This window comes from Mesoplodon densirostris, chromosome 3, assembly GCF_025265405.1.
Source record: "Mesoplodon densirostris isolate mMesDen1 chromosome 3, mMesDen1 primary haplotype, whole genome shotgun sequence".
Lineage (NCBI taxonomy): Eukaryota > Metazoa > Chordata > Mammalia > Artiodactyla > Ziphiidae > Mesoplodon > Mesoplodon densirostris.
Window position 1 is genome coordinate 121,933,216 of NC_082663.1, and position 23,085 is coordinate 121,956,300.

The 23,085-nt window shown below is 45.8% G+C and overlaps 1 protein-coding gene and 1 long non-coding RNA gene across 3 annotated transcripts; one reads left to right on the top strand and one right to left on the bottom strand.

The window, feature by feature from the left end:
* Positions 1 to 134: 134 nt before the first annotated feature.
* FGF1 (fibroblast growth factor 1) lies at positions 135 to 20,821 on the bottom strand. 2 transcript variants are annotated; one of them, XM_060092031.1, is made up of 3 exons: positions 20,653 to 20,821; positions 4,752 to 4,855; positions 135 to 326 (listed from the first exon to the last, which is right to left on the bottom strand). In XM_060092031.1, exons 1-3 carry the CDS (start codon positions 20,819 to 20,821, stop codon positions 135 to 137), a joined length of 465 nt encoding a protein of 154 aa, XP_059948014.1. The 2 variants fall into 2 exon arrangements, with proteins under 2 accessions (XP_059948014.1, XP_059948013.1); XM_060092030.1 differs by having other exon boundaries at positions 135 to 329.
* LOC132485495 (uncharacterized) lies at positions 8,946 to 22,501 on the top strand. The gene is made up of 3 exons (XR_009531413.1): positions 8,946 to 9,007; positions 21,847 to 21,936; positions 22,395 to 22,501. It is a non-coding gene; the product is annotated as an uncharacterized LOC132485495 (long non-coding RNA).
* The last annotated feature ends 584 nt before the right edge of the window (positions 22,502 to 23,085 follow it).

Sequence of the window (23,085 nt, forward strand, 5' to 3'; positions counted from 1 at the left end):
AGAAGCACGTTACAAGTTTAGGCTCTGTGGGCCAGGGGTTAGCGCGGCCAATGGTCAAGGGTACAATTTGGGGTCAACCGGGTGAGGACCCCTTCGGGCTCCTCTGGAGTGATCAGCACCCAGAACAGATTTCTTTAATCAGAGGAGACTGGCAGGGGAAGAAACAAGATTGCTTTCTGGCCGTAGTGAGTCCGAGGACCGCGTTTGCAGCTTCCGTTCTTCTTGAGACCAACGAACCAATTCTTTTCTGCATGCTTCTTGGATGCGTAGGTGTTGTAATGGTTTTCCTCCAGCCTTTCCAGGAACAAGCATTCCTCATTGGGTGTCTGCTAAAAAAAATAAAACCAGGAAAGAGTAGAATAATTAGTGAGTGGTTTTAGATCGGGTTCCTCTGTTTACTGGCTGTGTGACCTTGGGCAAATTAGTGAGGCTCTCTGTGCTTCGGTTTCTTCTTCAGTGACATTGGGAAAATAACGGAACCTATCTCTGAGGATAGAAATGACGACTTGGAACAGGACCCAGTACATAATGAGCCTTCAATGTACATCTGCTATTATGTAAGCTCCCCTCACATCTGTTCTGCTCAGGACCCTAGAGTCTCCCACTTGGGAAATCCTGAATGACTTTAAGTACCTTAAGGGCAGAGCTGGGTCTTTTGTCTCTGCGGAGGCCTGGCACCTAGGTTTGACCATGAAAAGCATCCAAAATGGGTAAAACCAGACTGTGAAGCAGTGGGGCATTCTTAAGTTTGGTCTTGAAGAATATATGAAAACCTACCAATTATACTTTACAACCTGGTGATTTTCACCAACAGTATCAGGGTTTTACTTTAGTGTTGTTATGAACATAAATGCTTGCATAAAACATGTCCTGGAACTTAAAGGATTTTTTTTTTCCAGTGAGAATAGCTTTTTTTTTTTTTTTTTGCTACTTATCAAAAGAATGGTACTTATAAAAAAAAATCACAACTTTACTTTGAAAAAAGAAAGAAAAAAGAAAAAATCACCCCAAAGTGCACCCACCCAGATATAGGCACCTGTTAACAGTTGATGAACATCCTTCTGTACCTCTTTATGTATGAGCACACAGAGAGACATAGATAGGGCCATATCGATAGAAACTTAGGGTATTATCAAAATGGCATACTATGTCTGCTGTTTTAAAAATGGGTGATAAACCTATGAAAACATATTTAATCTCACTAGCAAGAAGATGCAAATTCAAAAATGATTTAACATGTTGGCTATAATATCTGCAAAGAGCAAAAAGATTTACAAGTCTTGGTATGGGAGAGAGTGTGGGAAATAGTCACTGTCAGACACTGTTGGTGAGATAAGTTGGTGGAAACTTTGTGAGGGGACTTTGGCAATATATATCAAAATTTAAAATATGCATTATCCTTGACTCAGGGATTTCACTCCTAGGAACTGACGCTTATGAGATAGTGGTATTTTCAAGGTTGTTCTTTGAAGTATTGGCTATAATGGTGACATATTGGAAACAACATAAATACCCATGGAAAGGTGATTGGTTAAGTGGATAGCGGTACATCCATACAGTGGGATCCAATGCAACTGTAAATTTATTAAGTTGGATAGATAGTTAAAACATGTTAAATAGTTCAATTACATTGAAAATATCTACCAACAGTTACTTTTTTACTAAAATTCATCTGTTAGAGTGGGAGGAATCCCAGTTCTTTGCCCTTTCTGTTTGTCAAGATTTTAGAATACATTTATTATATTTGGATATAAACAGGAGTATTAAAATACATATGCTGTGTATGGACTTTGCTCCAATTCCAAGTCATGTGATCTCTATATTACCTCTTCACCCACAGTGGTTGGTGAGTCCCTTTCTGGTGGTTTCCAGTCCTATTGTTTATTCGCTATTTGTGGCATGTTTGTCTGTTAGACTGTCAGTCCTACTGAGGGAAGAGATGGAATCTTGTCAGCCTTGTGTCTCCCCCCAAGATAAAGAATTTTGCAAATAATAGGTACACACCAGCTAGGTGATGAATGTATCTGATTCTTGAGTTCCTGTAAAGTATTCAAAATTACCTTTGTTTAGTAAGGAACTACGTAACAGGAAGTATTCTGCCCCTTTTTCATCTGTAGTCTAGTGCGGTGACAACTGGGTGAGACACTTCAGATCATTTTGGAACAAGATGGGACATAGATGTAATATTTAATTAGGTGACTCTGTTGCCTCTAGAGGAACTCATCCAGACATTATTGTTTGATGCACGTTGTCAAGGGTGGGAGGAGGTAGGCAGTTTTGGACCTGTGTGGGTTTCCCACTCTCCTGCAGGGAGGACTCACCCCATGACACCACTCAGTGGGCGTCAGGCCTGTGTTCTGTGACGAAGCTCGGGGCGGCCACGTCCCCCACCTGATGTGTCTGTTACACTAGAGCAGTTGACACACAGAATGGCTGAGTCACAGGCTGAGTCAGCAGGCCAAATTGGAGATGCTCTATCTGTGCCTCAACCAGGATTTGTCAGTGCTTACTGTGCACTTCGTGCAATGCCACGGGCCTGGGGATTAACCGTTGATTCATGCCTATTGTTTTAATTAATTTCTTTTTTATAGTTAGCATGCTTTTTCCCAATTACATAGGTGACAGATACCAACTGTAAAAAATTTGGAAAATACAGAAAGGCATTCATGTATTATAAAGTCAGCCATTTACCACTCCCAAAGATAAATATATTAATGTTTTAGAGCCTTTAAAACTTATTTTTTTAAATAAATCTGTCCTTTCCACACACACGAATTTGTATCAGGATGGATGAATACCTACAATCGGTTGAGAGCATGAGGCAGAGCCCTGAGATGTTTTTGAACTTACCTTTATCAATGGGGGAATAGAAAAATCCTTGGGCATAATATATTAATACCACCCTGTGAATATTTCAGGTGAATCAGTGATGTCCAGGATTATGATGGGAGAAGGGGGTGTCTGGAGCCTAGACGTGTCTGGATTTAGGGGAGTCTTTATCAAATTTTTATACAAGTAAGAGAAGGTTATAATAAACATCGGAATTGATTTAAAGGAGGAAAAGCCATAAAATTGTAACACATAATGCAAGAAATAACGAGGGTAAGGGATTTGTAAACCAGCTGCCTCATAGCTGCCATTGCTACACCAGTGGGTGGGTTCTGTGCGTTGTCTCTCTGACTCTTCTTAAGTATGTAAGTATGCGGTAATTATCCATTACTGTCCTCGTTTCACGTAAGGTTCAGCGTAGGTGAGTAACTTGCCAAAGTGGCAGAGGCATGAGATTCATTTATGAGTCTGAGATTGAATGATTGATGGGCCTGTTGATTTTATTGCTGATTGGAAGCCCCGCCTGAAAAAAACAAGTCTACTCGCTATGTACCAGTCACTGCCTAGCTCCAAGCCCTTTCAAGTTGTCCAAATCAATCCATATTTCAGCAAATAGCCTACAGGAACTACCTGTTCCTCTGATGGTCTCATTTCCTGAGCCATAGTGGGCAGCATGAAAAAAAATGAACTTGTGTTCACATCCCAAACCCTGGCTGAGATTACAGCTTCAAGAGAGGGTTTCCTGTGCCCATTGCCACTTGGCAATTTGATGTAAGTTAAAGGGAGCCCCAAACAAAAATCCCACCTACTGGCTGCCTTTTGGTAGACATCTTCATAAAAGGGAAGAAGGGGGTTTGGTGAAGCCTTAATGTTCAGTTGTTAGGCTACAGAGAAAGGATCATTGAAATCCAGAAATAGTTTCAAAACCTGCAGCCATTGGCTTCAGCTCTCTTTCCATTCAAATCGTTTACCAGAGATACCAATAGGGACAAAATCAGATTGCCCCTATTCTCTTCTTTTCTCACAAAGATCAATAGGTACCGAGTCAAACATACATAAAGCATTAACTAGGAGAGAGATGGAGCAGGAGATGCAGCATGATTTTAGCTACTGAATAAACTCTTGGACTTTGCTTCTTCAGGGCAAGGATGTGGCTTATTCATCTTTGCACCCACTCAGTACCCAACTGTACTTGGACAACAGGAGGCGTTTGCTCAGTGTTTGTTGAATTAAGTTATTACACTTTTTTTTTTTGTGGTACGCGGGCCTCTCACTGCTGTGGCCTCTCCCGTTGTGGAGCACAGGCCCCAGCCGCACAGGCTCAGCGGCCATAGCTCACGGGCCCAGCCGCTCTGCGGCATGTGGGATCCACCCGGACCGGGGCACGAACCCGTGTCCCCTGCATCGGCAGGCATACTCCCAACCACTGCGCCACCAGGGAAGCCCATGTTATTAAACGTTTTATCCTTTTAAGTGACCCTTCCAGAATAAAAGGGCTATTTTCAAAGTTTTATGCATGAAATATCAACTGCTAGAGTCTGGGCTCTGCAATTTTTGTAAAAAGCCTTAAGAGACACACCTATATAGCCCATGGTAGATGCTCAAGAAACATTTTTGGAATGAAATAATGAAGTGGGATTGAGTATTCTGGAGTGAGTGATTGGATGAGTTACTAAAATTTCAATCAATGTTTTTTCTCTTTGTCTACGTGATAATACGTTGGAGTATTTTGAGAGAATCCCACAAGAAACTCTTTTATGTTTGTGCCTAAAATAAGGCAGGGTGGAGGGTGGGAATCCTGCTGGAAAAAATAACAAACAGAGACTAATTGACGCTTTATAGTTTGCATCACTCCATGTAACAAGATTTCTGGAAACCTCAAACCTTGGCCGAGTCTGGAAGCATGTCAGCCTCATACTTACTGAGCCGTACAAAAGCCCGTCGGTGTCCATGGCCAAGTACTGGCCAGTCTCCGTACTCTTTATATACACCTCCCCCACGCTTTCCGCACTGAGCTGCAGCTGAACTGAAATAAAAATAACACGAGCAAAAGTAAATAAACACTAAGCTTTTGCCGATAGGGCCTGGTGGCCAAGACAGTTAGCCATGGAAAATTCTGCTCATTCATCTCAAAGAGCCCTCAAGGATGAGCCTCAAATTAATCAAAACATAGAAATACAGTTCCTTTTTCTTTGCCCTCCAAAGAAAGCTGTCCATTGGGAATCATGTTCTCAAGGGAAGGAGAGATGATGGCGGGCTCGCCCACCCATCTGCCTTGTTCGTTACATCATGACCCTATGTGCACTTTACAGGGCATGGTCACAGGAGGAAACAGCATTCACTTCCCTGGTTCCATCATCCCAGTGAGCTTGGGGGTATCATAGAGTCAGCAACCGGCCAGCCTGAGGGTGTTCAGCTTCAGTTATCTACCTGCTTTGGCAGTGGTACCTTTTTATGGCCCGGGCCTTCCTGGTGTGGGAGCTTCTCGTGGACAGATTGTTATCTTTCAAAATCTGATAGTGTTATTTTCCCAGATAGAAGAGGTTCCCAGGAAGTTAGATTGCTTGGCACATAAGAAACTCAGGGAACTCACCCACAATGAAGTTCAGTCAACCCCCAACCTCTGTGGCAACGCCGCTGGGATACAGGCAGAGGGGAAACCCTGGCGTTTGAAAGGGAGAATGAAGCAGCCACCTGGGATGGGAATGGTGCTTCTTACCTGGGGATGATTTTGTTCTAGAGGGGACAGTTAGCCATGTCTGGAGACATTTTTGGTTTTCCCAGCTGGAGCGGGATGGTGCTACCGGCATCTAGTGAGTAGAAGCGAGGGATGGTGCTAAATAAACATCCTACAGCGCCCAGGCAAGCCCTTCACGTCAAGGAATTATTCAGCTCAAAAAGTCAATAATGCCGAGGTTGAGAAACATTGAAGTTGAGGGCGAGGACTGAGATACCCTGAGTTGCCCTCTTTCCATTTATACTGACTGATACTCCCATGGTGCCTTGCTCACTGCTGGATACCTCACTGGAGTCCCACTTGATATTATTCATTTGTTAATCCTCTCTGGAGTGACCCTGGAGAGAGGTGCTTTGATGGTTCCCATTTGGGAATTGAAATTCTGGATTCTTCTGGAAGATTTCTTTGGTCATAGCCATTGTTAGGATAAGGAGTGAAATCTAGACTGGGGACCAGTGAGCACCCAGTAGTTCTCTTGGAGTCAGACCCCTCTAAGGGTTGACTTTGTCAAAGTTTGAGGCGCAAGGGGTGCTAGAAGGAATACAGGGCTTCGGTTGACACCTCTAGACCCCTTATTGCTTTTCCTTGTTTTCATTTAATTTCTTAGAATCAGAAATATATTCCCATGTTTCAGACTTGGAAACATAGAAGAGGAGATGGTGAATGTCTTCTCCCAGTCCTTCCAGCCTCCCGCTCCCAACTGATGGGGATACAGGACAGACAGGATCCTTGCCCTTCCTCTGGGGCACGTTCTCCTGGGGAGACAGAGACAAACAAGTAAACGCCTCTGAGACATTTTTTTTTTTTTTTTTTTTTTCACGGTACGCGGGCCTCTCACTGCTTTGGCCTCTCCCGCTGTGGAGCACAGACTCCGGACGCGCAGGCTCAGCGGCCATGGCTCACGGGCCCAGCCGCTCCACGGCATGTGGGATCTTCCCAGACCGGGGCACGAACCTGTGTCCCCTGCATTGGCAGGCGGACTCTCAACCACTGTGCCACCAGGGAAGCCCCCTGAGACATATTTTGAGTATATCCTTCTAGAGAGTTGTTATCCCTCCTGCCTTTTTTTTTTTTTTTCTACACAAATAGTGAGATACCATACAGTTCTACACCTTGTGTTTTTCACTTAACAACTGACTGGAAATCTTTCCACTTCAGTAGTGAAGGAGTTACCTTCTTTTAGCCAGTTGAATTGTGTTCTATTATGTGGCTGTACCATAATCATTTCACCACTTCCTTATTAATATGTCTGTATTTTCTCATTTCCCTCTGTTTTCCTTATCTTCTGATTCATCCTAAGGGTGACACATAGTTACATCACCCTTATTGAAGATGCAGTTCTCTTGTCCTTGGAAGTCTTAGCCACAGAAACTCAGGGCCTCCTCTGGCAAGTGGCGTTTATTTAATTCACGGGAAGGAAAGCGGAAGCCACAGTCTCCTTTCCCACCGGTCTTCCTAACTCCACTTAGCTCTGAGAGGTAGTCATGAGAGCGCAGACCAGAGGCCTCCCCTCTCCAGCCTCGTGTCACACCACTTGCTCCCTGAGTCATTGTCCCACCCTGAGCTCCCTCCTGCCTAAGGCTCTTGGCGCACGCTCTGCCCTCTGTCTGGTACCTCCTCTCCCCTAATATTCACAAAGATGGTCCTTTTCCTTCTGGCCTCAGCCTAAAACTCCCTCCTCAGAGAGGCCTTCCCCACCCAAGTGCCCCTCCACACTCTGCACAACAAGTCCTTTCAGCCAGGACCCATGCCACCCTAGTCCCTGCATCATTGTCTTTCTCGGTCCCTGTTTGTTTCCTTCATGGCATTTTGTACAGTGTGCACTTATTTTTATAGTTTAGGGCTTTACTCATTAATTTCTACCTCCCCAGGGGACTGCACACTTGGGAGAAAGGGCAGGAATCTTATCTATTCTGTTCCTCCTTCAGTCTCCAGTGCCTCCCATAGCACCCTGTGCTCTGGCTACAGACATTATGCATTTGCTGAATGAATGATGTTAGGCTAATTGTTGCAGAGATGATTCTGTTGGCCCATCATCAGTAAGCTGTGCATTTTGAATTGTGTTTCCAATAATGCTTTGTGGAGTGAAGTAAGATGGGGCCAAGTTGAGAGTTGTAAGGGTCAAGGCTGGGCTGTACCACTGACCAGCAGGGTGACCTTGGCTAGGCTGTTTAACCTTCAGGCTACAGTCTCCTTGTTAGTAAAATGGGAGTGGTTTGGATTCAGTCTCTAGAGTTTTTTCAGCTCTAACAGTCTAGGAATCATGTAAATACATTTAATAACAATGCTGTATACAATAGAGTATTATTTGGCCATAAAAAGCAACAAAGTACTGATGCATGCTGCAACATGGCTGACCCTTGAAAACATGCTAAGTGAAGAAGCCACTCACAAAAACATGGCTGACCCTTGAAAACATGCTAAGTGAAGAAGCCACTCACAAAAACATGGCTGACCCTTGAAAACATGCTAAGTGAAGAAGCCACTCACAAAGGACCACATATTGTATGATTCCATTTAAAAGAAATGTCCAGGGCCTCCCTGGTGGCGCAAGTGGTTGAGAGTCCGCCTGCCGATGCAGGGGATACGGGTTCGTGCCCCGGTCTGGGAGGATCCCATATGCCGCGGAGCGGCTGGGCCCGTGAGCCATGGCCGCTGAGCCTGCGCGTCCGGAGCCTGTGCTCCGCAACGGGAGAGGCCACAACAGTGAGAGGCCCGCATACCGCAAAAAAAAAAAAAAAAAAAAAAAAAAAGAAATGTCCAGAATAGGCAAACCCATAGAGACAGGAAGCAGGTTAGTGGTAGCCAGGGGCTGAGGAAGGGCTTGGAGAGAGAAGGGAAACTGTGGTTAAGAGGTATAGGGTTTCTTTTTGGGATGATGAAAGTTGATTATAGAGATGGTTGCACAAATCTCTGAATGTAAAAAAAACCACTGAATTGCATACTTTAAATGGGTGAATTGTAAGGTATGTGAATTTATCTCAATAAATTGTTTTTTTAATGCTCTGTATTTTCATTGGACTTCATGGTTTTCAGAGAACTTTCAAATGTATTTTGTATCAGTTTCCCATCATAATCATGTATATTTAAGAGACACCAAAGGAAGGGAATAATCGTTTACTGATTACCTACAATGCGCCAGGCATCATGCTAGTTTCTATCTTGGTATAAAGAGTAAACAAAAGAGTTTGGACTCCAGAAGCAAACTGCATGAATTCAGATTTTGGTTTGGCTATGTATTAGCTGTGTGATGATTGGGCATGGTATTTACCTCTATTTCCTTATCTATAATGATAGTATCTGCTTCATGGAATTGTGGGGTTGAATGATCTGATGACTGTAAGTGTCCAGTACAATTATTGCCATTTTTACTGTGTTTAGGTGACCTCATCACTCTTCACAGCATCCCTGGAGGAAGGTGGCACTGGCTCTGTCCTACAGGTAAGGAAACTGAAGTTTGGTAAGAGCATGTTTTACCAAACATTATACTTATAATCAGGGGCAAAACCAGGACCAGAACCCAGGCTCACCTATTTCAGGTATCCTACTTTTTCCTTTCTTTCGTACAATACCTTGAGCTCCAGTTATCCGGGAGATTGGTCCAAATCAAGCCATATTCACTTCCCTCCTTGGTCCCCCTTGTGTTCAAGGTCAGACATGTACCAGATGGCAGATGACCATCCAGGATCCCATTTCATAGCCGTAGAATTGAGTGATGTTAGTTGCCTGGGACTTTTTTTCCACCTACCATCCATATAAGTAGGTATTTAGTCAGACGCATTATAGGTGCAACAGCAGTCCCAAAGGGCAAGTCCTTTTGGGTAATCCAGGAAAATCTTCTTTTTTTTTTTTTTTTTTTCGCTGTACGTGGGCCTCTCACCGTTGTGGCCTCTCCCGTTGCGGAGCACAGGCTCCGGACGTGCAGGCTCAGCGGCCATGGCTCACGGGCCCAGCCACTCTGCGCCATGTGGGGTCTTCCTGGTCCGGGGCACAAACCCGTGTCCCCTGCATCGGCAGGCGGACTCTCAACCACTGCACCACCAGGGAAGCCCCAGGAAAATCTTCTTAAACGGACGTTATTTTGTAGAGCAGTTTTGGGTTCACAGCAAAAATAAGGGGCAGGTGTAGAAATGTACCAATATGCCCTCTCCCCTGCATGGGCATAGCCTCCCCATTACCATCATCCCCCACCAGAGTGATCCAGTTGTTATAACTGATGAACCTACACTGACACATCACTATCACCAAGGAAGAGTTTTTTTATAAAGCTTTTCATTCTCTAGTCCATTTCTGCCCTATGCCTTAAATAGTGCCCGTTTGTCTCTCTGTGGGGCTAAGTAGAGTTGACTTTGCTGTCTGAGGAGTCCCGTCTTGGCTGTGTAAATGCCCCACGGAGGTAAACATGAAGCAGAGCTGCCTGGCGCACGACTCAGTCCTCGGCCCTGAGCCCCAACACCAGGGCTGTAGCACTGGTGAGAGTTCGTCTCAAGAGTTTCCTCTGTAGATATTATTTCTCCAGGATGTCCAAGTTTCATAGCTCATTTTCACTGGATTTCTTTCTGGCTGAGTTTCTTAAGCATATATCCTTCTGCAAGCAGAGCTGGCAGGAAGGAGTAACACCCAGCGTGTTGCTCGTGTAACTGACTAGGTGTCCAACTCCCTAGTGTGACTTCATTCCAGTTTTCCAAACCTACATCCTCCCGCGGCTGCTGCTGGGGGGTGGGAAGGAGAGCGAGTGAGGGGGGGGGGCTAGAAAGAGAGGGAGGGCCTGGCCAGCAGCCTGGGTGGAAGCAGCAGCTCCTCTCTCCTGGAGCAAGCAGGGGGCTCAGGGAAAGCCACCCAGTCACCACGTTTTCATGCACTGGCCATTGTGTGCTGGGCGCTGTGCTCAGTGCCGGCAAGGTCCCTGCCTTCAGGGGCTGACACCCAATTAGGGGTACAGACGACCCAGAGTGATCAAGCAGCACAGTAGCAAAAACCCCACTTGTTTTTTAGCTAAAAGCAAACAAAAGTGCAACTACAACAAAAACTCTCTTTTCTCTCTCTCTCTATAATTGTTTTCCCTTTCAAAGAAAAGCAGAAAATAATGTGCAGTGAAAGAAAGCAAATTGCAAAAGAATGTTAATGGTAAATCCTTGATGAAATTTTTGTAAAAAACATAAAACAATGCGCATAGCTCATGAATAGATAGGGAGTAAAAGATAAAAATGTGCACTCGATTCAGACCAAATGCATAGCAGTGGCTACTCTGGGGAGGATGAGAAGGATTGAGGTTGGGGAGGGGAGTGGAAGGAACTTTCCCTTCATCCCAGCTCTTCATTTCTTTAAAAACACAGTTCTGAGGTAAGAACAGCCAGGTGATAACAGTGGTTAACTTTGGATGATGGGGCTGCTGATGTTTTCGTACTTTTGGGGGGTGGGGGGTGGGTAGTTGATGTGTAAGGCCTGGTTCTTGGTTGGTGGGCAGACACTCAGCTTCTTGCTGCCTCTGCCCCTGCGGTGCTCTATGACCCAGTGCAGGCTTGACCTCAGGTACCATCTAGACCTGAGCATAGTTATCTGCAAAAGGTGCGTCTTCTTAAGGGCAGACAGGGAACCAGGAAAGCTGGTGAAGGGCCACTAAAGCCACACCTGCTCTGTTCATTTTCTTCTTCCAGCACCTTCCACCAGGTTAGCACCCAGTGCACAGAGGGGGAGCACCTCTTCCCTCCCATACGGGGAATTTAGGACTTGCTGTCTATGAGTGGGAAGGTCAGTGGCTCTGTAGCATCCCAAGGATGAAGGAGTGAGTACTTTTTGAAAAACGAGACAGATCATTTAGCTCTATGGGAACTCAGTGTTCCCTAGTTCCGAAATGCGGACAGTGACTTTTGACTTAGCAGAAGAAATGGAAAGCAATTTTTAAAAAGGTACTCTAGTGATAGATACAAGTTTCTTAGAGAAATTCATATTTATAAAGCATTGCAGGAAGGCGGGAGGCGTTTGCCTGGTGGATTTGTAACCATAGTGTCCCTAGTGGAATCCAGTCCTGCTCCGTTTCTAGGAATGCATTAGGGTGTGCTGGTTTGGAAGTAGCTGATTTAGCAAAAGTAAATGTCAAATAACTGAAATGTACCAAATCGCCTTTGCAGACCCTGCTCCGGCTTCATCCTTTGGACCCTCATCCTTTGGATGCCTCCATGCGTCTTTACTTAGGGGAACCTATGTAAGGAGGAATCCAGGCCTTTGAGTGGATATGCTGGTCCCCGACTAGATGTTCTTCCTTTTTTTCCTGAGGAACTATAAGCCGGTATCCCTGGCTTTCTCTTCTGCTCCTCAGACCCTTCCATTAGCTATTAATAGTAGTTTATTCACAGTAAGACACATGATCGCTTACTTTCCAAGGATAGAAAGAAGGAACAGGAGTTAGGAGCCTGCCAGAGGCAAGAGACATGAGCCTTGGGCACTATCCTAGTATCTTCCTGTCCTGCCATAGGAATTTTTAAAGATAAGATTACAGCTGGTGCATTCAGCAGGATGAACGCCTGCAGGCGGGGGTTCTGCTTCTGCAGCACGTTCCTCCGTGGCCTTTAAAAGAGGCCTGCTTTCCACCTCTGCTCTCCAAAGAGAGGCCAAGAGAGATTACGTGCCTGGTTTATTCTGGGTTGGAGACTTCCCGTCCTTTGCCGTGTTTACCCAAAATGAGGTCAGCTTCATTCAGAACTCCGTGAGGTTGTTTTATGTCAGTGGCATTTATAATTAAAATGTAGCCATAAGCCGGGCGCCGTAAAACATTAGAGAAAGACAGAGAAGAAATAAAATGGAGTTTGTGGAAAAAAAAATTCCAGTGGTTTGGAATAGGCACACACACACATACACACACACACACACACACACACACACACACGAAAAAGACTTTTCTTAGAATGTGTGAAGGTGTCTGCTTCCCCTTTAGGGTCTGAAAAAGGTGCCTGGGAAATTTTGATATAGTCCATGGACTGTGTGATAGTTTAAAAAGTGTTTATCTGGAAAAACCCCTGCTGTATAAGCAGATAAGGGAGCAGTGGGGAGGAGAGGGAGGGAGGCCTTTGGCGTGGCATCCCGCTGGGGAGAGCGTTCCTGCCTGAAGACCAGCCCCTCTTTCTGATGCCTGGCAGCCTGGCCCAGCTCTGCCCACCATGGTCCTCTGAAAAGCTAGTTTTAACTTTTGGCCTAAGCTGATGGGGAGCACAGTGCCTTCACCATGAGGTGTCGAGTGGTAGCAGAACGTGGGTCCGGACTGCCCCCAGAACTAGGGGCAGGAGGGATTCACTGAAGGGAAGGAGCCTGCCCTTTCTAAAGGGCCGCAGAGCAGGGTTCTTGGGGCCAGTGAGCTCCTCTACTGCCTTTAGGATGTGGTTTGATTTATAAATATTTGATTGGCACACACTTTGCTCAGGAACATTTCCATTTGTGTGGTGAGCAGTGCCGGTAATCCCGTTCTCCGTGCAACCTCCTACGTGCCTGGCGAGGCGAGGGGGTGCACGCCGCAGGAGGGGCTGCAGGTTTGGGATGCTCGTGAGCATTTTCCTATCCTTCAGTTACTGTTCCAGTTATGAATCCCATCCAGGAATAAGTCACGGCCCTCTTAGGCAGAGAGGGAACTCCAGCAGGAAGAGCAGAATCAGGCATGGAGCTCCTCCTTGCTTTGCCCAAGACAGCTTGCCGTGCGGAGAGGTCAGACAGGGCAGGGCTTGTGGGGCTGGTGCCTGGGCATGAGGTACCTACATGCCAGGCCTTCAGAGCTCCAAGCCTGGACAGTCTCGGAGACGCTGAGATGGAGGGAGCTAGTGTAGTGTTTGCTTAACTCAGCAGACTCCCAAGAGCATATGGTTAGATAAGGAAGGCCGAGCAAGCCTCAGGATGATGATGAGAAGGAGGATGATAAATACCATGTTCCAAGCACTTACCATGTGCCTGGCAGGGTGTTGAACACTTTCACAAACTACCACAGTTAGAATTGCTACTTTTCTATGAGGGTGGGTACTGTGGCCATCCTTGTTTTTAGAATGAGGAAGCTGAGGCACGTGGAGGAAAAGTAACTTCCCCGAGGTGACAGGAAACCAGTAAACAGCAGTGATGGGCCCTGCACCTACACCCATCTGACCCACACAGTGGACTGTGTGAATTCAGCAGGTTTATTTGATCAGTGTGTGGGATGCACAGCTGTGCTGTTGGTGTCGGGGATGGTAGTGGGCTATGGAGAGAGTCCTGGAAGATGCAGCTGTGGGTCAGTGCCAGGTTTCCCAGTTGCTGGCTGGTGCCAGGCCCTGTGTTCACAGGGTTAGTTCACAGGGCAGTTAGTTTTGAATGATAATTAATAACCTCACAGGATCGTGGCTAAGAGGAAATGAAAGAGTCTAGCGCAGTGCTTGGCATATATCAGGTGCTCGATAGATATTTATGGAATGTATGGTTGAATTTGAATTTACCTGCCACTAACACAGTTCATTAACTCATCAAATTAATATTTCTTGAGCATGATCCCAGCTGCCAGGCAATGTGCTAGACACACAAATTGCAGTGTTGAGCTGTAAGAGACAAAGTCCCCATTCTCAGGGAGCCCACTGAGGGAGAGAACCATTAAATAATTGCACAAGTAAATGTGAAGTGATAACCCCAAGGAGGGCTGCCTGGTCCACGAGGCGCTCCTCAAACGCCCTGTGTCTGAGATGGAACAGGTCCTCTTTCCCTGGCCCTGTTCCTCCTCCAGGAGCCTCCCTCTCCTGGTGACACGACCATTTACTAGCCTCCCCAAGTCAAGCCCTAAGAGTCAGCATGAAGCTTCTCACACCCTGCCCCCAATGCCCCTTCTCGCAGTCTGCAGCTCTCCTCTGTCATCCTGCCTGGCCTTCCTGGTATGGCGAAGTGACAAATGTCCACAGTCTGCATTGCTAATTTCCTACAGCAGTGATTTGAGCCATCGTAAAGGGATGAACCCAAAACATCTTCTCTGCAGGCCAGAAATTCCCACCAGTGGAGACCTTTGACTCAGGTCTACATTACAGCAGCCCATACACAGTCATCCAGCGTAGTTTATACCACTCCAAGCAAGGCCTTGTGTTAGGTTCTAGGAAACTGATTCTCTTGGAGGTAGGAAGAGGACACATTTTTGAAAACTTCCTTATCTTGCCCAGGGCAGCTCAACTGGCTGGGGACAAAGAAAAGCTGTGGGTAGGACCTTCAAGATGGTGGAGGAGTAAGATGTGGAGATCACCTTCCTCCCCACAAATACATCAAAAATACATCTACATGTGGAACAACTCCTACAGAACACCTACTAAACGCTGGCAGAAGAACACAGACTCGTAAAAGAAGAAGTAAAACTGGGACTTCCCCTGGTGGTGCAGTGGTTAAGAATCTGCCTGTCAATGCGGGGGACCACGGGTTCAATCCCTGGTCTGGGAAGATCCCACATGCCGTGGAGCATCTAAGCCCATGTGCCACAGCTACTGAGCCTGTGCTCTAGATCCCGTGTGCCACAACTACTGAAGCCCAAGCGCCTAGAGCCCATGCTTCACAACAACAGAAGCCACCACACTGAGAAGCCCGTGCACCGCAATGAAGAGTAGCCCCTGCTTGCTGCCAACTAGAGAAAGCCCACAGGCAGCAATGAAGACCCAACGTAGCCAAAAAAAAAAAAAAAAAAAAAGTAAAACTGTCACTGTTTGCAGGTGACATGATACTATACATAGAGAATCCTAAACATGCTACCAGAAAACTACTAGAGCTAATCAATGAATTTGGTAGAGTAGCAGGATACAAAATTAATGCACAGCAATCTGTTGCATTCCTATACACTAACAATGAAAAATCTGAAAGAGAAATTAAGGAAACACTCCCATTTACCATTGCAACAAAAAAGAGTAAAATACCTAGGAATAAACCTACGTAAGGAGACCAAAGACCTGTATGCAGAAAATTATAAGACACTGATGAAAGAAATTAAAGGTGATACAGACAGGTGTAGAGATATGCCATGTTCTTGAATTGGAAGAATCAACATTGTGAAAATGACTGTACTACCCAAAGCAATCCACAGATTCACTGCATTCCCTATCAAACTACCAGTGGCATTTTTCACAGAAGTAAAACAAAAAATTGCACAATTTGTATGGAAACACAAAAGATCCCGAATAGCCAAAGCAATCTTGGGAAAGAAAAACGGAGCTGAAGGAGTCAGGCTCCCGGACTTCAGACTATACTACAAAGCTACAGTAATCAAGACAGTATGGTACTGGCACAAAAACAGAAATATAGATCAATGGAACGAGATAGAAAGCCCAGAGATAAACCCATGCACATATGGTCACCTTATCTTTGACAAAGAAGGCAAAAGTATACAGTGGAGAAAAGACAGCCTCTTCAGTAAGTGGTACTGGGAAAACTGGACAGCTACATCTAAAAGAAGGAAATTAGAGTACTCCCTAACACCATACACAAAAATAAACTCAAAATGGATTAAAGACCTAAATGTAAGGCCAGACACTATAAAACTCTTAGAGGAAAACATAGGCAGAACACTCTATGACATAAATCACAGCAAGATCCTTTTTGACCCACCTCCTAGGGAAATGGAAATAACAAAAATAAATAAATGGGACATAATGAAACTTCAAAGCTTTTGCACAGCAAAGGAAACCATAAGCAAGATGAAAAGACAACCCTCAGAATGGGAGAAAATATTTGCAAATGAAGCAACTGACAAAGGATTAATCTCCAAAATATACAAGCAGCTCATGCAGCTCAATATCAAAAGAACAACCCAATCCAAAAATGGGCAGAAGACCTAAATAGACATTTCTCCAAAGAAGATATACAGATTGCCCACAAACACATGAAAGGACGCTCAACATCACTAATCATTAGACAAATGCAAATCAAAACTACAATGAGGTATCACCTCAAACCAGTCAGAATGGCCATCATCAAAAAATCTACAAACAATAAATGCTGGAGAGGGTGTGGAGAAAAGGGAAACCTCTTGCACTGTTGGTGGGAATGTAAATTGATACAGCTACTATGGAGAACAGTATGGAGGTTCCTTAAAAAACTAGAAATAGAACTACCATATGACCCAGCAATCCCACTACTGGGCATATACCCTAAGAAAACCATAATTCAAAAAGAGTCATGTACCACAATGTTCATTGCAGCTCTATTTACAATAGCCAGGACATGGAAGCAACCTAAGTGTCCATCAACAGATGAATGGATAAAGAAGATGTGGCACATATATACAATGGAATATTACTCAGCCCTTAAAAGAAATGAAACTGAGTTATTTGCAGTGAGGTGGATGGACCTAGAGTCTGTCATACAGAGTGAAGTAAGTCAGAAAGAGAAAAACAAATACTGTATGCTAACACATATATATGGAATCTAAAAAAAAAAAAAAGGTTCTGAAGAACCTAGGGGCAGGACAGGAATAAAGATGCAGACATAGAGAATGGACTTGAGGACACAGTGAGGGGGAAGGGTAAGCTGGGACTAATTGAGAGAGTGGCATGGACATATATACACTACCAAATGTAAACCTGATAGCTAGTGGGAAGCAGCCGCATAGCACAGGGAGATCAGCTCGGTGCTTTGTGACCACCTAGAGGGGTGAGATAGGGAGGGTGGGAGGAAGATGCAAGAGGGAGGAGATATGGGGATGAGTGTATACGTATAGCTGATTCACTTTGTTATAAAGCAGAAACTAACACACCATTGTAAAGCAGTTATACACCAATAAAGATGTTAAAAAAATAAAATTAGAAAAAAGGGGGCTTCCCTGGTGGCGCAGTGGTTGAGAGTCTGCCTGCCGATGCAGGGGACACGGGTTTGTGCCCCGGTCCGGGAAGATCCCACGTGCCGCGGAGCAGCTGGGCCCATGAGCCATGGCCGCTGAGCCTGCGCGTCCGGAGCCTGTGCTCCACAGTGGGAGAGGCCACGACAGTGAGAGGCCCGCGTACCGCAAAAAAAAAAAAAAAAAGAAAACAAAGGAATACCTGTGAAAGTAGGTTTTTTGTTTTTTTGTGTTTTTGCCTTGTAGAGCTGGAAGGTGTACAGTTCTACCTTGCATAATTATGTAGATTTACCTAAATATTTGATTGGCTTTTAGAAATATTCTTCCTGAAGGAAGTCTTAGAGTGTGGCTCTCTACTTGTCACCATGGCCTCCAGTCATGCTCAAACTAATGATCAAAGAATAGAAACCATTCCCTCGCCAGGCTGTGCCAACCACTCAGGGATCATCCACTCCATGCCTGCCTGGGTTGATTCTGTTTCTGAAGAAACTTGAAATTCAGAAGGATTGTGGCAGTACCATCACTGGGCAGAAGAGGGCAACAGAACCACATTCACAGGGCACATCCATGGTAGGAAGGGAGTCCTCTCGGCTGTAGGATCTCATAAGAGTTTTCAGCTTTGTCAGGCACACAAGGCAGTGCTGCTCTTCCCGTTGCACAGGTGAGGTAACTGAGCCTCAGTATTTTCCCCCAAGATGAGATAGCTGGGAACACTGGAGACTTTCACATTGCTAGACAAGAGAGAATGGTCAGAAGGGTCTTGGGGATGGGGGATGGGAAGCTGCTTTGGCAGAGCACTTTATGCAAAATGGAGAGAACGGGAATCGTCTGGCGCTGCTCCAGTTAGAAAGTGGAGGCATAGGAATAGGAACTCAGGGTTTCTGTCTCTAAGTCTAGGGCCCCTGACTCTGCAGGGTCTATGTGGCTTATCCAGTTCTCCTGGCATTGACTGGTACGGGGGTGTATTTCTGCTCACTCACCCGACTTTGATTTCTGACCTCCTTGGCCCTTGTTCTTAGTTCTAGACTAAGTAACTAGGCCAATGCAACGACTCTGAATGTTGCCAGAGAGGCCTTGAATCAAAACCTGAATCTAGACCCTTGGCCTTCATGGAGGGCTGTGTTATTGAAGAGAAGAGACTAGGCAAGGTCCTTAAGTGTTGTGCTGTATCTCCATGTGCCGCGTTAACTACCTGGAAGTCGTGGTGGTGGTGGTGACAGTGATGCCAAGAATAGCCACACGTGCTGAGTTGTTGCTCTGGGTCAGGGGACTGTGTCAAGAACGCTCACTGCGTTATCTCATGGAACCCTCCCACGGAGCCTGTGAGGCAAGTAATATCATTCTTATTTTACACGTGAGAAAAGTGAGGCCAAAACACTTAAGTAACTAGCCCAAGTTCACTTGGGAAGTAATTAATCCAGCATCACTTGTGTGCAGACCTCCTCACACACACTCCTACGCTACCGTATGCTGCCCTCCAGGGCTCCTGACATCTGAGGTTGGGCAGCTGAATTCGCAGCGCTATGCAGAAGTTGTCCCAAAGTTCCATACCCAGAGTGCAGTCTATAATGTTAACAGTGAAGTCATCTACCATTTGTACAGAAATTCCAGTACTTGGAATTGTAATTGTAGCTTCTTGTTACCCCAGAATTTAAGGTTTCCCAGAAGAGCCAGCTTAACGCCATGGAACACATCACCAAGGTTGTTTTTTCTCCTGGGACTCTAAGGACCAGAGAGCATTCCCATTGGTTCAGAAAGCTAAGACTTATTAGAAATGTTTAAAACCTTTGAGAAATTACAGCTTGTTCCCTTTGTGTTGTAGGAGGCAGATCACATGAATTGTGTAGCTTGTCTGACACAACACAACAGACTGCAGTCTGAGTCCATTTATTTGCAGTAAACATTGCTTCTGTATGTGTTTGACCTACTCAGCAGTGCTTTTTTTTTTTTTGCTTCACTCTGGTACCTGTTTTGCATCGGGTATAAGGCATTCAACAGGCCCATCTGAAGACAAGCCATCAAAACCAAGCTGAAAAAATCTAACCCTGCAGCGTCCAGCCCCAACCTCAGTCTTCCTGCTTCTCATCTCAAGGGTCTGCTTGGTGGGTGGGAAGGACAGGACAGTGCCACCTGGTTGGGTAAGCGCTGGCTTCCGTCCCCACCACCTGTGCATCTGAGGATGGAGAGTGAGCGCCACTGGGGTGGCCGTTTGTGCTTAGTGCCTGCAACCTTTGGTGCACATCTGTGAATAAGAAAGACTACCTGATATATAAACGATCACATCAAAGCCAGTGTTCTGCATTTCATTTTAAAGCCATCCTGCAGCAACCTTAATTTCCACCCGTGCTATTCTGTGTCTCCTGATTTCATCCATACGTTCCTTCTCTTGGTGCGTGACATGTCTGACCCTTCAGACCCTCTTATCAGGGACCAGATCTGATTTCTGGCTCCTCTCCAGCATCTAATGCCTTGGTGGTGCTCAGGGAATCCCTGAGCACATCACAGTAGGACCCAGACACCTAACATCAAACATAACACACCACCGCCAGAAGTACTAAAGCAGAACGAAGAAATTTTTTTTCTTAGATAGTCAAGGAGATTCTTTTCTCCAAGGTCATACCTCCATTTATCAACACCATCTGGGAGCTGGGCTGGCAGGAAAGCCCGGAAGAGATAGTCGGCCTTTGGCTGGAATCGCTCTTGCCCTTTGGTTTCTATAAGGTCTGGAGAATGACTTCACTCCTCCCGGTTACCCCCAAACACATCTGCACGATATGCAGAGTGAGAGCGGCGCAATTTATGATGTGTGAGACTACGATTATGAACTAGGATTTCACAAATCAAGCCCAGTAGGAAGATAACCTGGAGAGTCAGTTAACTTGAAATTGAGCCCATGTCTTTGTGGGGGGTTTACCGGCCCTGCCCCATGTGGCCCTTCCTGTCATGGAGCGAGCAGGGCCCTGGGGACCAGACCTCTCGCTAGTTAGAGAAATCTGGAACAACTGAACATTGGTAGCCAGTCTGATCTCACAGCAGTTGTGTTAGGTCAACAGAGAGTCCTCTTCAACTCTTGAAATAGGACCTCTTTAGGCAGGCTGTAGCCTTCACAACTCCCCCTTTTCCACACCTAGACCCTTTACACCTTGTTCCCCCTGCCTCTGAGTGTGTCATGCTTGCATACAGCCTTGGGGAAGCGGGTACAGCCCTTCTTTAGCTATCATCCCTTCTTCCGTCCTTGACTAAGGGAAGGCACCAGAAAGGTGAGGTGGGTGCTTACTGTGCTGGTCACTCCTGTCCCTTGTCCCATCCACTGTGCCATCTGGAAGGATCCTCAGGAAGTGGCCCCCGTTGCTACAGTAGAGGAGTTTGGGCTGCTTGTAATTCCCTGGAGGCAGGTTAAACTTCTCGGTCAGGGCTGTGAAGGTTGTGATTTCCCCTTCAGCCATGGCTGAGCAGCTCCTGGTTATGGTGCTGTAAGAAATTAAACAACCTTGTAGAATGTTCTTCCAGCAAAGGTGCAGCATGCACTTTCAAGAAGGGAAGGAGAGCCTCAGGGCACAGGCTCCTGGGCGGGTGGTAACCACAGACTGCCCAGGTGCTGTCCACAGTAAACAGGCCTGTGCCGTGGCCAGTGGTTAAGGAAGGATGGTCCCTGGTAGGGGAGGGATTTTCAGGCATGTCTCACTTCCCAATTGGACACAGCTCTGGACCAGGCTGTGTGTTTTTTAGAACATCAAATTTGATCATTTGGCGGAGAGGAAAAAAAATAATGTTTTGGTCCCTCCTTCTGATCCACACACATCCTCAAATTAAATGCCGAAGTTGCACTAAAATAACACTCAGGGTCTGGCTGAAACCCACAAATGCCGAGAGGCCAGCACTGAGGTTGTGCCCTCCACCCTCCCACTGTTTTGGCCAGGTGCTGAGGCCCTTGTATGGAGATAGCCCCGGGAGCTTGGGCATGGGGGACCCATGGGGAAGGCGGGGGCGGGGTAGGTGGCGGTGAGGGGCATTTCCGAGACAGCCAACAGTTAATTTGTAAAGGGCAGTTCTGGGTTTACTGGTGGGAACAGAACCAGAGCTGGAGAAGAAGGCATGTGGAGGTGTTCAGTGGGGTTATTAAAGGGCAGTCACTGCCAAAGGACATTTTATGGGGCGGAGCATTTTGAAGGTTCTGCTAGCAATTGCCTGCGTCCACAGCTTCCTGTATACCGTCAGATCACACAGGGAAGACGGTAGTCTGTTCCTAGGACTAAGGCCATCTTCCTCCTAATTATTTTCTAATGAGACATACTTACTGTTGACACAGAAACCACTGTACTGCCTATTATAATCCTCTAATGTTGTAGATACCCTCTATATACAAATTTATATTTTTAGTGTAAAAATGCATCAGTGACACCACTGAGGACTAAAAAGCAAAGCCAATAAACTTTAGTATTTTTAAATATCTACTTACCCCACCATTTAGGAGAATGAATTGGTGCTGACTACAAGGACTGTACAAGAAAGAGGTGAAGAAGAGACTGGAAAACCAACATGAGAACTTCATCTTACAAGAGTGAGTAGATGCTAATTGTACACGTTGATTATCGAGTGACCTTATCATAATAATGATCATCATCATCATTAACATATTGTGGGCTGCAAGTTAACTCATGTCCTCCTCACCATAATTCTTTGAGGCAGATACTAATGTTATCCTCATTTTTTTAATAAAGTGAAACCAAAGCTTACAACTGCTCAGTGGCCTGTCCAAGGTCAACAGCTAGTAAGTGAGCCTCAAAAGGGGTCTGTTGAAAGAAAGCCCTAACTTGCCTTTAATCGCCATGACAAGGTTACGTGTCTTCACTGGTACCGCAGTAGTATTTTTAGAAGTGGGGATTTTACCCATTGCCTGGCACGTACATCTGCCCCCATGACCTGATCATTCATTAAGTTACTCATTTGTGACCCAGGTATTGGCTGTCACCACCAACGGCCTCTCCTTTTGCCCCCATGCATCTCTTCATTTCCCAGAGAACCCAAGTCACCAGGTGTTAGGAGCCCTGTGAACTTGACGGAAGGCCAGCCAGCCTCCTGCGTTTCTCACACTCCGCATCCACGCATCCATGGAGCTGCTTGAATAGAAGGTAATTCCATCAGAAACCAAGGGAGCAATTTGGGTGATTTGTCCTGGTGACTTTGGAATTAGGGTTCATGTTGGAAGCCTCCATGTGTTTCCTCTGCTCTAGGCATTTTAATGTGTCTAGTACATCTCTCCCAGTCTACAGCCACAAGGGCTGTGGTTTGAAGTCCCTCCAAGGCCCCCCAAAGAGAGTTTTGCATACACCATATAAACTATCTTTAAAGTCAGACCACTCCAAATATCCCCTTCACATATGTGAAACTCTGTCCGGCCCTTTTCACATAGTCCAATAACAGATGGAAAATTAATTTCATATACATCAGTTTCATAGGGCAGACTGCAGAGTTCACCTTGCACAGCGCTTTGCATTTCTTTCCCAAACCCTCACTCTCTCTTCCAAAGCCCTCTCTTTATCCACAAGCCTCTGAGTCTCTGTGCCCACCTCTGTCTCTCTCACTCTCTCTCATTGTCTCTGTACTCAGTCCTTTTCCGTCCCAGCCTTTCAGTCTTCCTCTCCCTCCACTTCCTCCTCCGCTCCATTCTGAATCCCCTCAATGTAAAGCAATTTAGTGCTTCCAAACA